An 18,149-nucleotide genomic window follows, 5' to 3' on the forward strand; every position below is an offset into this window, starting at 1 on the left:
ATTTACTGACTTTTGGGACGATACCAGAAACGTTACTGGGAATTTACCCTCTTTGGAAAATTTACTAAGAACGGCACATCACTAATTTCTTTACATTTCACGACTCTTCTCTTTTCGCACTGGTGGCTGTAGAGTCCTTCAGTGATGGAACATCACTGATTGACAGCTGTCACTTTGACAGCCAGAGATAGATTGCATCAGAAAATGGAAACAGCGTTAAAGATCTAGTTAAATCTGATTATATGTGAAAGTTGATAAATAAAGACAACTGTGGTTTTAAATATCAAGCGTTTTTAATTGGGAATCCGTACAACGATTTTGGCGACGAGAATGTTACGGTGTGTCGGTGATTAAAGCGGATGCAAAATACATAACCTATCATCGCACGCACTTTCAAGGCACGCGGTTAATAATGTTTCAAGATTATGCAGCAGGGTCATCGGGGCCAAAATTTGACCCGTATGAAGAGGCTAGTACACTGCCGGAAAGATGGCGATTATGGAAAAGAAATTTCCAATACTATATAGAAAGCCAGGTCGGGTTGAACGATAAACAAAAGGTAGCAAGATTACTACACCAAGCAGGGACAGAGGTCCAAGAAATATACGAAAACATAAAAGACGAACAGGTCGACGGCACTACAGACTACGAAAAATGTATAAAAAGACTAAACTCGTATTTTGAACCAGACGTAAATATTAATTATGAACGACAGAAGTTTCGTAATATTAAAAAGGAAGAAGAAGAAACGATGGAGCAATTTATAGTGAAGTTAAGAAAACAAGCTATATTTTGCGACTTTCAGGAAAAAGAAGATGCTATAAAAGATCAAGTTATTGAGAAATGTACTGACATAACCCTAAAACTCAAGTTTTTAAAAAAAGGAAAGGACCTGACACTTAATAAAATCATGGAAATATCTAGACTCTATGAGATGGAAAAGGTGGTTAGCAACCAAAATATAAAGAAAGAAGAAAAGGACAAAGAACAAGATAGTGTTAATCGGATCAGCAATGTGGAATGTTATCGGTGTGGACGGAGAGGACATTTTGCTAAAAGTGCAGAGTGCAATGCAGCAAATGAGATATGTAACAAATGTGGGTTAAAAGGTCATTTTGCTAAGTGCTGCAAAACAAAAATAAAGAAAGACATAAAGAAAAAGAAGAAGATGGTTAAATATGTAATTGAATCCTGTTCAGAGGATTCGGACAGTTCAGATGATGAAGGTGACAATAAAAGTGTGTCAAAAAGTGTAAATTCAGTGTTTGCAGTGATAAATTCTAAGGACAATAAGTTCGAGATCATAGTAGGTGATCATGTAAGTTCGCCTTTTATTATAGATTCTGGTGCACCAATAAATATTATAGACAAACACATGTTCAAAAAGTTTTTGAGATCAGGGTTGGATTGCGAACTCTTTGATAAAGCAAATGAAATATACTACGCCTATGGAGGCCAAGAGATCCAAAGGTCAGGATTTTTTAAAACAGTATTGTACTCTCCTGACAGTAAAATTAAAGTAGATGCAGAGATTCTTGTTTTTAATGGATGTGGGCCATCTCTGTTAAGTAGGAAAACTTCAATACAGCTGGGGTTGCTGAGAGTGGGCCCGGAGGTCAACTATGTTAATAATATTCTAAATGGCAATGATGTTTTGAGGCAATATCCTAACATTTTCAACGGAATAGGGAAGCTTAAAGACTTCAAATTGTCAATACCTATTGATCGTAATGTAAAGTTGGTAGCTCAAAATATTAGAAGACAACCTTTCCATAATAGGGAAATTGAGAAAGACCTGATTAGAGAGTTAGTAGACAATGACATTATAGAGGCAGTAACTGGACCTACTCCCTGTGTCTCTCCTTCGCACATGGTAAGAAAAAAAGAAGAAGGTCAGTATAGACTGGTTATTGACATGAGAAAAGCGAACGAAGCGGTATTGAGGGAGCGTGTTCCTTTACCGACATTTGAGGAACTATTGGCGGATCTTAATGGATGTAAATTCTTTTCTACACTGGACCTCAAGGCAGGGTACCACCAACTGGAGCTTGAGGAGGAATCAAAAAAGATAACGGTGTTCAGCTGCAGCCTTGGTCTGTTTAGATACAAGCGTCTGTTTTTTGGAATTAGATGTGCATCCGAAATGTTTCAAAGAGTAATTGCACATCTCTTACAGGATATAGAGGGTGTTGCCAATAGCCAAGACGATATTCGTGTAGGTGGGCGAACAAGAGAAGAACATGATGCCCGACTCCACCAAGTGCTTAGACGACTTAGCGATAGTGGTTTAACTCTGAATGAAAAGAAATGCTCATTTGGTGTCACTGAAATTAACTTCTTAGGACATCACATTTCTGCTGAAGGAATAAGACCGACTGAGACAAATCAACAAGTTGTACAGGATTTCAGAGAACCGCAAAATAAAGCAGAAGTAAGGAGCTTTTTGGGCCTTGTTAACTTCTCTGCTAGATTTATTCCCAACTTTAGCACAATTACTGGACCATTACGAGAACTTACCAAAAAGGACTCTGACTTTACTTGGAACAAAGAACATGAAAATGCTTTTGCAAAACTGAAAACACTTATATCATCGGCTCCTGCACTGGGCTTTTATGATAAAGATGCTGAAACAATTTTAGTGACTGATGCTAGTCCCATAGGCATAGCTGCAGTACTAATTCAAAATCAGAGAATAAAAAGTGAGAAACAGCCAATTATAATAAAATATATAAGCAAGGCTCTGTCTCCAACTGAACAAAGATATTCACAAACTGAGAAAGAAGCCCTCGCCATCGTATGGGCTTGTGAAACCTTATACATGTATCTGATAGGTAAAGACTTCAAAATTATATCAGATCATAAGCCGTTGGAGATAATTTACTCTACAAATTCAAAGCCAAGTGCCCGTATACAGCGTTGGGTGTTAAGACTCCAACCGTTTACATTCAAAGTCATATATAAGCCTGGGAAGAGCAATATTGCAGATGCACCTTCAAGGCTGATTAACACCAGCAGCAAATCTCCAGCGCCAAGTACAGAAGATGAAGAAGATAGACTGGTACTGGCATTAGCTGAAACTTCCATAAAAGCTGTTACTATAGAAAAAGTAAGAGAAGCCACTCTACAAGATGAAGAGTTGATGCAGCTAAAGGATGCCATAGAAAGAGATATTTGGACCAAAGAACTGAGAGCATACGAACTAATAAAGGCAGAGCTATGTACAATGGATGACGTTATTCTCAGAGGTACTAGACTAGTCATACCCAAACAATTGGTACCACCAATACTGGAAATAGGGCATGAAGGACATCTTGCTACCAATTCTATGAAAGCTAAACTACGGTGCAAGGTATGGTGGAAAGGCATGGATGGTGATATAGAATACTGGTGTGACACATGTGAAGGTTGCCGCTTGGTAGGACGAGGAGCTCCACCAGAACCTATAATGCCCACAGAATTACCTACTAAAGTGTGGCAACTAGTTGGAATTGACTATCTTGGGCCACTGCCCTCGGGGCATTACCTTCTATGCATTGTGGATTACTACAGTAGATACTTGGAAGTGGAAATATTAAACCAACAAACAGCTGAAGTAACAATACAGACTTTAGAAAAAATTATATATCGGGAAGGAATAATGGATGAAATAGTCTGTGATAATGGTCCTGCTTTCATAGACCAAAGGTTCAAGGAATTCCTTGACATCAATGGAATTCGGCTAAGGCATACTACCCCGTTGTGGCCCCAAGCCAATGGAGAAATTGAAAGACAGAATAAAAATATCTTGAGAAGACTGCGAATTGCACAGGGATTAAAACAAAACTGGAAAAGAGAGCTGCTCATTTATCTCTCTGCTTACCGGTCAACTCCACACAGCACCACCGGACTTCCTCCTGGAAATGTTTTTCGGGGAAGGAGCATAAGAACTAAATTACCGGAAATAGTACAAAATAATTGCCTTGGAGATGAAGCAATGCGTGACATGGACAGATTAAAAAAAGACAAATTCAAGCAATATGCTGACAAAAGAAGACATGTAAAAGAGTCTGAAATTCACCCTGGAGATAAAGTCTTGGTCAAACAAAGAAAGGAGAACAAATTAAGTACTACATTTTCTCCAAGTGAACACACAGTTATATGGAAAAGTGGAAATTCGGTAGCAGCTCAATCACCAGAAGGAAAAATAGTCAGAAGGAACTCTTCACAATTTAAACCTATAAAGGATAGAGACCTTAGCAGATTTGGCATAGACAAAACATTATCAGAATCTACAGAAAGAAAAATAGATAAGAAGAAAGAGGATCTGGACATGACGGACACTATACCAGATAAGAAAAATAAAAGCTTACCAGACATGACAAATGACACAGACATTGTTACTGACTCTAATACTAGTACTGTACCGAAGCGACAGAGACAGGCACCTGTTAAATATCGAGACTTTGTCCTTAGTCTCATCTTAGAATGTATGAACAAATAAAGTGTACAATCTATAACCACCCGTAGGACGTGCTGATAAACTCAGCATGTGTTGAGATGTAATACCTCAATGATGCCAAGGGTAATTAAACTGTATTTTAATTTCTTTCAATTTGTGTTATAATGTCTTTCATATATATGATAGAACATACTTCTTTGTTTAGTAATATGTTCCAATTCTTTTGGTTATTATGTTGTAACCGCATCTAAATTTATACTATGTGTGTATCTCTTAAATGTGTTATTACTTCTTTTAGAATTCTTTTGTTTTATTAAGAAAGAAAGAGATTGTAGAGTCCTTCAGTGATGGAACATCACTGATTGACAGCTGTCACTTTGACAGCCAGAGATAGATTGCATCAGAAAATGGAAACAGCGTTAAAGATCTAGTTAAATCTGATTATATGTGAAAGTTGATAAATAAAGACAACTGTGGTTTTAAATATCAAGCGTTTTTAATTGGGAATCCGTACAGTGGCCTAGCACCGTGAACACCGAAGTTCGCAAATTACGGGCATCTTTCTCTTTTACTCCTATAAAGGAGTAATTACAGTAACAGAGAAAGATGCTCGCAATTTGCAAACTTCGATGTCTATGGTCCAGTGACAAGCGTCCTAGTTAAAAACGATAGCAAGCAGGCGTAGCGGACCCACGCGACCCTCAGGCAGTTACGAATTTGCCCTAAGACCGAGTAGGCCCGGGCCTAGGGCGGCCAGATATTTTGGGCGGCAGTCTATATGATGGGTGCTGAGAAAGGGGGGGCGGCTAGAGCTTGCTATGTAGGGCTTGGGCCCTAAGGCGGCAAAGACTGTATGTAATTCCTCCACTGTTCTGAGAGCCTACCCCGTTGCGTCTTTGTCGCACTTGTAAATTCGTATGTAAGTGTGACAGAGAGGCAACACGTCGAACATGGTTCACAGTAGACCCTCTGGTTCTGTCAGCATATTTGTCTCTCTAACTCTCTCACTCATACCTGTGTTCTTGACAGACGTTACGGCGGACCACCTTCCTGACGATCGACCATGTTCGTGATCCAGTACCTACGCCTACTAGTAACAGCTTTTCTTCTTCACTTGGTCCCTCAATAGTGAGGATCGTGACATAATATCCTTCTGTTGAAGACCAGTTCCTCCATAGGGTTCTCTTCCTCGCCAAGCGCATGGCCTCGTGCAGTTTTAATTGCATAGGTGCCGTAATGTGAACACACCATTTAGAACAACTAAATTAAGTACCTAAGGTTGTGTGAAGCGTTTTACAGAAGAGAACTGAAAAGAAAAAACTATATCCATCCCTTTTTAGGCGAAAAGACAGTATGATTTCTATTACTAATATAACTATGCACGATTAAGGAAAGATCCTGGTCAAACTATATATTTAAATGTTATCCTAATATCCCACATACATAAGACGTGTGGTCACCCTAATTAGAAAGAGATACAACGGCCCACCTTGACTATCTCATGTGGACACACTTTTTGGCCAATGTCCGCCATCCAGTTAATCTCTACGTCCGTGGGTGGATCGTACCCTTGTTTATCGCCATCGTTTCAAGACAATTTTGTAGCAGAAGAAACGAAACTCAACGATAGCCAGCTCAGCTTCAAATCGTTTCTTTATATACTTACTCAAAAGTTTTAAACGTCAATTTCTTGTTAGAAAATATACAACAGAAAGTACCTTACCTCAAAATATTCCCATACAGAGGACCTATTCTTCCTAATTTTCGTAAGCCTCCCTGGTGTCTCAGTTATCGGTATAGTCATAAACACATCGTTATGCTTATGCTTTAAATGATTTTTGAGGTTATGCGATGTCGACCTATAATTAAACATGTTATGACACAATTTGCATTCAGCCTCCTTATTCTCATCGTCCACTTTATCAAAGTATTCCCAAATCATATTCTTCCCGCGTCTACCGGAGTCACTCATTTTCGTTAAATAACCGGTTAATAACGTTAATATAATAACGAGAAACGCGTTGACACCAAGATGGCCGCCCGGGGACTGACTGCGCGCGGCTGGGATTCGTTACGCATCATTCTAAAAAGGCTTAAGTGCTGATTGAGAATAATGAAAAAACTACTGTAAATCGTGAGCAATAAGATTTAGAATTGATGCAAAAAGTTTAGTTTTAGTACTTTTTTCGATCAAGGTTATTTAATAAAACGGATTTTATGTAGTAAAAACTGTAAAAAGTTAAGTATGGACGCAATAGTTAGTGAAGTGATAAATTATAATTGGTCAAAACCAATTTGTCAGTAAGTAAGAACCAGGAAAACTGTACTCATCCTTTCCTTTCGGGTGCTAGTACTAGTGTAAGACAAAGATAGTATGATTCTCTCTGTCTATGATTGAAATGAGACAGTTCTTTGACAAATTATTCATAATTCTTACTACTACTAATATAAATGCGAATGTAATTTTATGTGTGTCTGTTTCCTCTACACACCGCTGAACCGATTTAGGTGAGGTATGGTATGGAGATAGTAGGCCTTAGGAAGGACAGGACAGTTTTTATTATAAATCATCATCATCATCTTTCCACTTAGGTAAACACAGTAACCTGTATTTGACTAATTTAGAAACTTTCAATTACCCCAATTAACGAATTGTGTCCGAGTGGGGACGTACCTACTTTTTAATAAGTACCGTCAAAACCGGGGTGAATAGGAACAGAACTTAAAATGTGATTTAGCTGACAATTTCTTAATAAGTACCGAGTCTACCGACACAAATTGTATCATGCAATGCAATATCTATTACTATTGTATTGTAGTACGGGCGATTTTCCTATCTATTACTACACTATTACTACATATTTTGAATCAAATGATACAATTTGGGTGTGTATTTTCTTATAAGAAATTGTCAGATAAATCAATTTTAAGTTTTGTTCCTATTCACCCCAGCCATCCCTGTTCACCCCGGCTGACCGTACCTACTTTATTTGATTTCTTCAGAACATCCAAAATAAATAAAACTATGTATACTACAAAATATTCGTTTTATTTAAATAAACCATTCATCTTTTTTTGTTAAGCTTATTATACTGTTTAACACTACTGAATATCTTAAGACGAATGTATAGCATTCTCAAAAACTTATTAGGAAAACATTCACACGGCATCTTAAAGGAATCTTTCTCTATAATAGAATACAAGTTCCAACCAAAATTCATATTATCCTTCGCACTTTTGTAATATTCATTGAATCTCTTTTCCATCAAATTTACGAATTCCATCAATTGTACAGGAGGCCGAGTATTGCATAGTTTATCAACATTTTCAGCATTATAAAATTGAAACATCTTTATCAATATATCACGGCTTCGTGTTTCTAAATCGTAATAATCAGATATATTTTTAACAGTCTTCTCACATGTATGTTTTTCTAGGCATTTACCCAGAATATATCCGGCTACGTACTCATTTGAAGGCCAGGGGATCTTATAATCGTTCACACCTATACTTAAACGTGGAGCTTCATCTGTTTCCTCCTTTTTATCCATATCTGCTTTGACATATTCAGATATTTTGACTAGGGTTCCCATCATGTCATCCCCAGTAGCAGTATTCTTTGTGTTACTCAATATACTACCCAAAAATAGTTTCCTGAATCCTCTAGTAAATGCAATAGGAGTCGGTCGCTCAGACACAAGTTTCACGTCTTTGAAATAGTGTTGCATAAAATCTTTGCTAAGATTTTTTGTTAGTAAATATTTTGCATTAGATTTCTTTATATCTGCTGCCAAAGATTTTATAGTTGTGACTGTAAATTTCAGTCCAGCGATGAATTTACTTTCAATAACATTCCCATGCTTATTTTTCACTTGTATTGTTTTGAGATATTCTAAAATTTCGTTCAAGAATTTATTTTGTGCTGTCGTTGATTTATAAGCGTTTGATAAACTTCTTGAATACAAGATTTCGTGTAATCCCTTCATATTCTTCATGAATTGAACTGTAGCTTTAATTTCTTTATTTTGCAATCGAGCGACTACATAAAAATGCGTGGCGGCAGCTAAATCGCTACAAAAAAGTTGCGTCGCCAATTTAACATCATCTTTTGACGTTTTGTCAGGTCTGACATGTTTTTCTGTCAAATTTGACAGTACTTTCAATTCCTGTGCCTTATCAGAATCGTAGACATTTAGAACATGCTTCCATTTAACCACAGAGCTGCCTATATGGAAATCATTTTCAATTAATTCATCTCTAGCGCTTTTTAAAAGATCTGGGAAGTCAATTATGTTATAAATTTTTCTTTCTTTTACTTTAAAATAAGGCTCTTTAGGAAAATCTAGAAATTCCTCATCAACGCTTGTTATTAGTGCCTTGACATTTAAACCCATATCGAAGAGATACTCTATGGTTTTATGTAGCCATGCTTGTATATCTGGATTTCTTCGCTTCTCAGACACCAAAGCGAAGGACACTGGTTGTTTCCATCTAGTATAAAGTCCACGAGCTGCTATTATAACAGCATATTCCGCTTGCTTCTCTCCAACAACGCCATCTATTTCTTCCAGTCCACACAGATAATCAACCCCCACATCATAATATAGATTCTTTTTTAACTTGATAACATCAAAACACACGACGCACTGTCTCCCCAATGACGTCATTTGACCTATTTTAACTTCCAAAGCCTCCATTAAGCTGCGGTTAATTCCGCTTCTCACCGGCATTTTGAATCGTTTTATAACATCTTTAGACGGCAAATCGAAGAATTTCTCAACGAATTTATAAGATTTAGGATTCCACAAGTACAATTTGAGAGCGAAAATCTTAAAATCCATCGGGTACTTGTTTCCAACAAACTTATTAGACAGATAAGCATGTGATTTAACGAAATTAGCTATCTTTTCGTCTAGATATTTATCGCATCCTTTTAGAAACTGTGTCTTCTCCATAGTTGGGTTTTCAAGTTCTTGTAACTTCTTATTGGCTTCATCCAATTCTTTACCAAGCTTCTGCTTCACGTCTTCAATAAATACTTCAACTAATTCTGGAGTAGTTTGTGAAGCGACTGATCTGTCTATTATATCTGTCAGTTTATATTTAGGAGGTGGTATATTGATATGTTCTACAACGGAGTATGTTGCTTTTCTGTAGAAAGCTTCTGTCATATCAGTCTGAGTTCCAATATTGACTTGGTGGTCTAAATAAGTTGGTTCAGGCGATTTTTGTCTGTTGCGTTTTTTAGTAATTTTGATTCTATTTTGAGTTTTGATAGGTAATTGTGCTGCTTTCAATGGTATTTGTGTTGGATTATATAACATTTGTGTTGGGTTTAATGCTATTTGTGTTGCGTTCACTGATATTTGTGTTGCGTTCACTGATTTTTGTGTTGCGTTCACTGATGTTTGTGTCGCGTTCACTGATGTTTGTGTTGCGTTCAATGATTTTTGTGTTGCGTTCAATGCTTGTCTCAGGTTAAATGGTACTTTTGAAGCATCAATTGGTATAAGTCTCGGAGTACATTGAGGTACTGTGAATCCTTGTGTCTGATTAGTTAATTTTGTGAACAGAATCGGTGCTGTATTGAATTGTGGTACTGATATTTGTCCTGTACTGTTAGTTTGTATTGTATGTTGAACCACTTGTATGTTTGGTATACTTTTAATTTTAGCCGGCCCCGGTGACGGTTGAGATTTCTCGACAAATATGCTGGTTGTAGCGGCCTCTGGTTCAGATTTGATCTCGATTTCGAGATCAACCTCAGTTTTCAGTGGTTGTGACAACAGGGCTGCAGAACCTGTAATGTAAATATAATGTTATCAATAACAAATCTAAGTAAAAACCGGACAAGTGCGAGTCGGACTCGCCCACCGAGGGTTCCGTACTTTTTAGTATTTGTTGCGGCAACAGAAATACATCTGTGAAAATTTCAACTATCTAGCTATCACAGTTCGTGAGATACAGCCTGGTGACAGACGGCCGGACGAACAGCAGAGTCTTAGTAATAGGGTCCCGTTTTACCCTTTGGATACGGAGCCCTAAAAACTAATATAAAAATATTTTATCGCTTCTTTAAGGTAAGTAAGGTACATAGGCCTCCCCCAAAGCGTGCAACAATGACAGGTCTTGCGCCACGTCACCTTTGTGGGTAGACCCCCCACAAGGTGGACTGACGACCTGGTAAAAACGCGAGAGTCCGCTGGGTGCAGGTGGTGTGTCATATCTTATGAGAATTCTTCATCATCATCATCCTCAGACCATATTAGTCCACTGCTGGACATAGCCCTCCCCTAAAGAGCGCCAAAGCGCCATCTTCAGCTTGCCGCATCCAGCATCTGCCTGCAGTCTTTCGCAGATCGTCATCCCACCTCGCCGGAGGGCGTCCTACACTACGTTTGCCGAGTCGCGGTCTCCACTCAAGAACACGTTTCCCCCAGCGGTTGTCGGTTCTTCTTGCGATATGGCCAGCCCACTGCCACTTCAGCTTGCTAATTCTTTGAGCAGTATGAGAATTCTTAGTATTAGTAAAATACTTTATTGTACAAAGAGAAACATAAAACATGAAAGAACACATATCATTAGCACAAAGGCGAACTTATCCCTTTCAGGGATCTCTTCCAGTTAACCCTTGAGCAATTGAGGGAGAATTGGAGAAAGGCAGACAATGTAAAAGCTGTACTAAATGGCATGAAGATAAAATATTTAATATCATACAAGATAGGTAAACCTATATCCTACTATATGTATATACAAGGTATGGGATATGAAATATAACAAATATGTAAACAGCTATACACGGTGTAACATGAGGAAACCGAATAATTTTAACCACGCATTTCTGAGGTCAAAAGAAGTAAAAAATGAAATATGAGTTTAGGTCAATTTCGCCAAAAAAAAAAAAATTTTTTTGTTTCTTTTTTTTCAATTTTTTGAATGTACATAAATAATAAATGTTATTGGTAAACTTGTCACTTAAAATTGATTTTTACTTTTTTTTTTCGTAGAACCTACTTTTTGCAAAGTGTTACTTGTCACTTTTTGACATCTATCAATAAGGATATTTAGACTACGTCCCTTAAGCAGCAACATCACCATCAAAAATGCCTTTTACACCATGTAACAATAAAAACTTTTTTTTTTAATTAATAATATCTCTGAAACTAGGCGAATATCAAAAAAGTTTATAGGACATTTTTGTCTCTAAATATGATCAGGAATACGCTGTTAAAATTATTCGGTTTACTCATGTAACACCGTGTATATTTAAAATATATAATACTTATAATACATTCTACAATTGTCTGATTGTATATTAATTTCATTGTCTTAGTTCACAACGCAAACATACCGTCTAACACGAACTGATGTTTCGTTGTAGGCAGTAGCAGCGACGGTAGAGCGTTAGGCGCCAAAACCCCGTTGATAATTTGTTCAGGTAGGAAATGTATGGAGCACACTACGGCGTGGTGCCCGGAGCGAAGCTTGTCGGCGAGGTCTTGTCTGTTGATGAGCTTCAGCCATTGACTGCATCTGGCAACAAAGGAATTCATTTTTAATGGCATATGTAGGTAAAAAAAACCGGGCAAGTGCGAGTCGGACTCGCGCACGAGGGGTTCCGTACCATAATGCAAAAAGACCGAAGTGATCCCATAAGTGTTCCGTAAACAAAGTTTTGTACGGAACACTAAAAAACGACAAAAAAGGACACGAAAGGCACGAAGGGTTCCGTACCATAATGCAAAAAAAAAAACGGTCACCCATCCAAGTACTTACTGACCCCGCCCGACGTTGCTTAACCTCGGTCAAAAATCACGTTTGTTGTATGGGAGCCCCACTTAAATCTTTATTTCATTCTGTTTTTAGTATTTGTTGTTATAGCGGCAACAGAAATACATCATCTGTGAAAATTTCAACTGTCTAGCTATCACGGTTCGTGAGATAGCCTGGTGACAGACAGACGGACGGACGGACGGACAGCGGAGTCTTAGTAATAGGGTCCCGTTTTGCCCTTTGGGTACGGAACCCTAAAAACAATCTACCAATTTTGTATTTGTACAATGCTCGTTTTTAGGGTTCCGTATCCAAAGGGCAAAAACGGGACCCTATTACTAAGACTCCGCTGTCTGTCTGTCGCCAAGCTGTAGATGAACCGTGATAGCTAGGCAGTTCAAATTTACACAGATGATGTGATTTTGTTGCCGCTATAAAAACAAAATAAATATTTAAATGGGGCTCCCCATACAACTAACGTGATTATTTTGCCGTTTTTTGCGTAGTACGGAACCCTTCGTGCGCGAGTCTGACTCGCATTTGGCCGGTTTTGTTTAATGTGTCAATAATATACTATGTACAGACAGACAAAAAATCTGGTAATAGTAGTAATTCATATATGTATATACAGATATATATATGAATTACTACTATTACCAGATTTTTTTGTAGTAATTCATATATTTACAGATATATATGAATTACTACTATTACCAGATTTTTTTTCCTTTATATCTTTAATTTTAGTACAAAATTGATACAAAAGCATAATGATTAGATATGTAGTATCTATCTAATATGTAGTTAATAAGAATAGTAGAGATGAAACGGATAGTTTCAATATAATAAACGATTACGATTATAACAGTGACTGTTTCTTATTCCAATTTCGTTTACTTCGAAATCAAGCAATGTATCCGGTATCCAGCCGGATAGTAGGCTACTATTCGGTAAGCGGTCGGATGTTAATATAATGGCCGGATACCGGATAGTAACCGAATATCCGGTGCATCTCTAATACAAAGTTCAGCCAGGCGTGGTTCACTCCGCGATTTCGTCGATTTGCTACAGCTATAACTCCATCCGTTCGACCCCAATTTTGGGGTTTGCCATAAGCCGCGCGTGGCGCTGTCGCCACCTAGCGGCCATATCTGTGCTGATCGTGACAGACGCGTTTTGTTAGAGAGTGAGTCTTCTGTACCTAGTACTATTATTTATTCTGTGGTTCAGCTGACCTGTCAGGATCCTGTGGCAGCGGGTGGAAGCTGACACGGTCACGGTCAGAGCTGCGGCAGCCAAAGACGGAGCACTCCACCCGAGGGGCTAGGGGCGTGGCCGCCGCGACTAGGATGGGGCATTCTGAAAACACGGTTTCACGATACTGTCTACTGTGTCATCATCTCAGCCATAAAAAAACGTCCACTGCTGAACATAGGCCTCCCCCTTTTTTGGGGGGTGAATGCCATAATCGCCACGCTTGGCAGGCGGGTTGGCGATCGCAGTAGAGTACACCGAATTTGAGGGACGCTGCTGCCCGTCCACCGTGGTCTTGGACGTGGTTTAAGGACTTACCCGGGTCCTGGACGTAGTTTAAGGACATACCCGGGTCCAAGCAAGCGGGTCTACTGTGTATTATTTAATTATTTATTGATTAAATAAGTAACACAGAATTACAGTACCTATAAAACCAAGGCACTGTGTAACTAGAAAATAAAAGAAACGACAAAGAAAAACCATACAATAAAAATGAAATTAACTAAACATTAGATTTGGGCGAGGACGTAACAGCATGGCTCCGTTGCGTCGTCGCACTCGGCTTAGGTAGGTGTATATCTTTTTTAGAGTATAAAGAGAGCCTTTACAAGCTGGTGTAGTGAAAATATCTTTGTCCTTCAATTTACTGCAATGAGTTTTGTAGAGGGGCGAATGGAACCAGGGATTAATCATGATAAATTATTCTATTTTTAACAAGCTTTTATTAGGTTGACCTGTATGTAACTATGTAATGGAATCTAAGGTAACTAATTTAACCATCTTCCAAGGATCGTAGCGTCATGAAAATTGGCAGCTGTATGCAGTTCTGATGACAATACAATAATAAGGTACTGTCAAACTGATCTGATGATGGAGACAGGAGGTGGCCGTAGGAACTCTGTGATGAAACAACGCAACCTAATTGTGTTAGGGGTTTTTAGAATTGTCTCGATGAGTATTAGTTGTCTGTCATTAGAAAAGTACAGTCGGCGATTAAAGCTTGTACCAAAAATGAAATTTTTGCCTAAAACTTATTAAAATAATGGCTCTACACAACTGTTTTAGTGTGAAGCTTCGCACATTATTATTATTGTATATAAATTGCATGAATTGCATGAAATTAAAATTAAAATCGTAGTCTATAAGTTTCGGTTTATTCTTGTACATAGTCAATTTAGTTAGTATAAGTACAAACAATATTTGTACGCCAGTCATGGCAAAACAAGGATCGTACAAAAACAAAATGTAACACCTATATATACGCTTGTTTGAAGCAAATAAACATTCATTCATTCATTCATTCATTCATTCATTCATTCATTCATTCATTCATTCACATTACCTTTATCAGACAGGTCAGCGTTGGCCGAAACGTTAACGCAATTGTCAATTTTTGACCATTAACCATTACAAATTGAACCTGTAAACTCTGTAACCATCTGTTACTGTCACAGACAAAACATCCTCCAGACTGAGCATAGTCGCGCTACCCCCTCTGCCACGCATACGGTAATTTTACTCCATGTTCGAGTCGAAAGTGTCTTTGTGTGACGTCCGTGTCTTTGAACGGACCAATCACGGCACGGGACTTAGCTCATCTCGTCCCGCGCACCCCCGCATTTTTGGCATCATCGGTTGCATGAAATAATTGCTCTAAACTCGGTCTAGAGGATTCCTAGTTTATGATTACCGTTTACGGTTCCATTTGTAATGGTTAATTGCAATTAACATTCGGCCAACACTGAGGTAGGTGCTAACATAAATAAGCAGTTTCGACTTATTAACAGTGTTAGTGATGGTACTTGCCATAACTATTCCAAATTTCAGGTACCTACATCAAACGGTCTTTGAGAAAAACGCATTTAACCGATTTGCAAGACCGAAGTGATCCCATAAGAGCACCGTGAACAAAGTTTTGTACGGTGCTCTAAAAAAATACATTACCTAAGACCTTTCCTCCTTTGTTTATCATACGTTTATCCATGATAGTTACAGATGAGTATACACTGACCCACTTGTGCTATGTTTCATCCTACCATAGTCCACATGTCAATTGTTTCCTGGAACTATGACAAGGGAAACTGAAAAAATACAGTTTTCATCACAATTGTTTGAACAAGACCTTATTTCGTCGGGTCACAAGCAAAAGTCACTAAGTACTATCAAAAAACCGGGCAAGTGCGAGTCGGACTCGCGCACGAAGGGTTCCGTACCATAATGCAAAAAAAAAACAAAAAAAAGCATAATTAAAAAACGGTCACCCATCCAAGTACTGACCACTCCCGACGTTGCTTAACTTTGGTCAAAAATCACGTTTGTTGTATGGGAGCCCCATTTAAATCTTTATTTTATTCTGTTTTTAGTATTTGTTGTTATAGCGGCAACAAAAATACATCATCTGTGAAAATTTCAACTGTCTAGCTATCACGGTTCGTGAGATACAGCCTGGTGACAGACGGACGGACGGACGGACAGCGAAGTCTTAGTAATAGGGTCCCGTTTTACCCTTTGGGTACGGAACCCTAAAAATGACGTTTGTTGTATGGGAGCCCCATTTAAATCTTTATTTTATTCTGTTTTTAGTATTTGTTGTTATAGCAGCAACAAAAATACATCATCTGTGAAAATTTCAACTGTCTAGCTATCACGGTTCGTGAGATACAGCCTGGTGACAGACGGACGGTCGGACAGCGAAGTCTTAGTAATAGGGTCCCGTTTTACCCTTTGGGTACGGAACCCTAAAAATTAAAGTAACAATGCACTTTATTACACTTGTAACACGGTTTAGTGTCCAATAATTTCAATGGTGTTAGTGAGTGACTTTTGCTTGTCACCCGACGATTTCATGCTTCAAGGTTTAGAGATTATGTAAACTTTGACTGATGTACAGTCAGCAGCAGAAATTGCTAAGCGGGCCAGGTCTTCAAAATTATCTTCACGCGACTTTATTGCTAAGACAATATGAGTGTGTCAAGGTAATTTTGAACACCTCGCCCGCTTAGCAACTTCTGCTGCTGACTGTATTATTTTTATCTAGAATTGTAATAACTATTTTATTACAATTCTAGATAAGTATTTTTTATCAATAAAGAAATTGAACTGAACTGGTGTAATGAAGGGCAAAGACCTATATTGTGCCATAGAGTTATATAGCTTTTTTTTTTATAGGACATTCTTTACACAGATTGACTAAGTCCCACAGTAAGCTCAAGAAGGCTTGTGTTGTGGGTACTCAGACAACGATATATATAATATAGAAATACTTAAATACATAGAAAACACCCATGACTCAGGAACAAATATCTGTATCATCATACAAATAAATGCCCTTACTGGGATTCGAACCCAGGACCATCGGCTTCGCAGGCAGGGTCACTACCCACTAGGCCAGATCGGTCGTCTTTTTATTTATTTATTAATTATTTCACTAATTTATATGAACCATATAACATTTTGCTAAATATAACAATACCTTAATAAGATGGCACTGGCAAATAGTTCAGAAATTGGGACTGGTTACGCTATGGCGAGGTGGCGTAGGGGTTAACGGCGTTAGCCGCGATAGCTATACCGGTTCGGTTCATATCCGGCCTTTCCCCACTGGAGGGTTTCGTCACTTTTTCCTTAATATATGACATCTATTTCAGTTTATAACAATACCTATTTAGTTAAAATTAGTATAACACACAACTGAACTTACCCTTTGAAGAAAACAATGCTATTCAATAAACATTGATAACAAGCAGTTACATTTGCATTTCCCAAACTATGGGTCGAATATTAAGAGGGCCCTGGAACTACTGAGGTATTACTAATAATATTTTATGCCCCCAAATTTACTGATTTTATTCACACCGATGCAAAATAAATGTTAAGATATTGTGCTACTGCTACGGTATAGCTACGGTTATTAAATTACCACACAAAACATTGAACTGAATCTAATGACTTGTCAATGTCAAGCAAATGGACGCCGGAGCGTTCAGATATTAACATAAGAATCACAACGACAATGTGGCGGACAAGATATCTATAATAACTTAAAAATTTGAGTGAAAGACTTTTATTACATTATCAGATTATCACTTTTTGCATATCCACGCGTAAACTATGATATTTTATATGTAGATGTGTTATACACGTTCCAAAATTGAAGCACTCACCTCGTGTCATGTGTACGAGTTTGTCTCAGTCTGCCTGACGCAAGCGCGAAGGTGTACACCGGTTAATACTTTTCCACAAATAACGTGTATTAAGCAACAAAATGCCGACCTGCGTTATGTTGAAATGCTCAAATTATCCGCGGAAGCGCAAAAAAATTGACGGCGTCACATATCATTGGTAAGTAAAAGCTGAAATAACCCGTTTTTCTTCGGTTTAATCTTGAATTAAATAAACCCAGCCGCCATTTTCGCCGGCTGACAGAACGAGATAATTTTATGTTCTCATCAGCGAGAATGACAAGGACGCACCAACTGCGTACATAGATTATCATAGCAGACGTGTCATGGTAAGTTGCATTCATTGTTTGGTGCTTGTCGTACAAATAAAAGAAATATACTTAAATTTCAACTTTAATATTGAAGTTTTTTACTTGAACGCATTTTTTCTTGTATTTAAGTACAACAATTGGCAAATAAAAGATTATTATTGGCCATATTATTGTCCGGGTCGCGTCAATTAA

General features: G+C 38.1%; 2 protein-coding genes across 2 annotated transcripts in view; both read right to left on the minus strand.

Annotated features, from left to right (window-relative positions):
- LOC134676409 (uncharacterized) overlaps positions 1-6,541 on the minus strand; it is a 135,892-nt gene extending 129,351 nt beyond the window's left edge. The window contains exon 1 of the mRNA XM_063534798.1: positions 6,162-6,541. Coding sequence (XP_063390868.1) covers positions 6,162-6,410 — 249 coding nt within the window. The 5' untranslated portion in view covers positions 6,411-6,541. The remainder of the gene's footprint in view (positions 1-6,161) is intronic.
- A 930-nt stretch (positions 6,542-7,471) lies between these two features.
- LOC134676361 (uncharacterized) lies at positions 7,472-14,158 on the minus strand. The gene is made up of 4 exons (XM_063534719.1): positions 14,113-14,158; positions 13,447-13,570; positions 11,790-11,971; positions 7,472-10,238 (listed from the first exon to the last, which is right to left on the minus strand). The coding sequence occupies exons 1-4, from the start codon at positions 14,156-14,158 to the stop codon at positions 7,504-7,506; spliced, it is 3,087 nt and encodes a 1,028-aa protein (XP_063390789.1). The 3' UTR covers positions 7,472-7,503.
- Positions 14,159-18,149: the final 3,991 nt, after the last annotated feature.

The sequence above is a fragment of the Cydia fagiglandana genome, chromosome 24 (genome assembly GCF_963556715.1).
Source record: "Cydia fagiglandana chromosome 24, ilCydFagi1.1, whole genome shotgun sequence".
NCBI classification, from domain to species: domain Eukaryota; kingdom Metazoa; phylum Arthropoda; class Insecta; order Lepidoptera; family Tortricidae; genus Cydia; species Cydia fagiglandana.

Excerpts from the sequence above, each read along its gene's own strand:
- LOC134676361 (XM_063534719.1), bottom strand. The coding sequence starts at position 14,158 with ATGATTAATCCCTGGTTCCATTCGCCCCTCTACAAAACTCATTGCA. Across the intron at positions 11,972-13,446 it reads CTGCCACAGGATCCTGACAG|ATGCAGTCAATGGCTGAAGC; the intron begins GTCAGCTGAACC and ends CTTTGTTGCCAG. Across the intron at positions 10,239-11,789 it reads ACATCAGTTCGTGTTAGACG|GTTCTGCAGCCCTGTTGTCA; the intron begins GTATGTTTGCGT and ends TTTACATTACAG.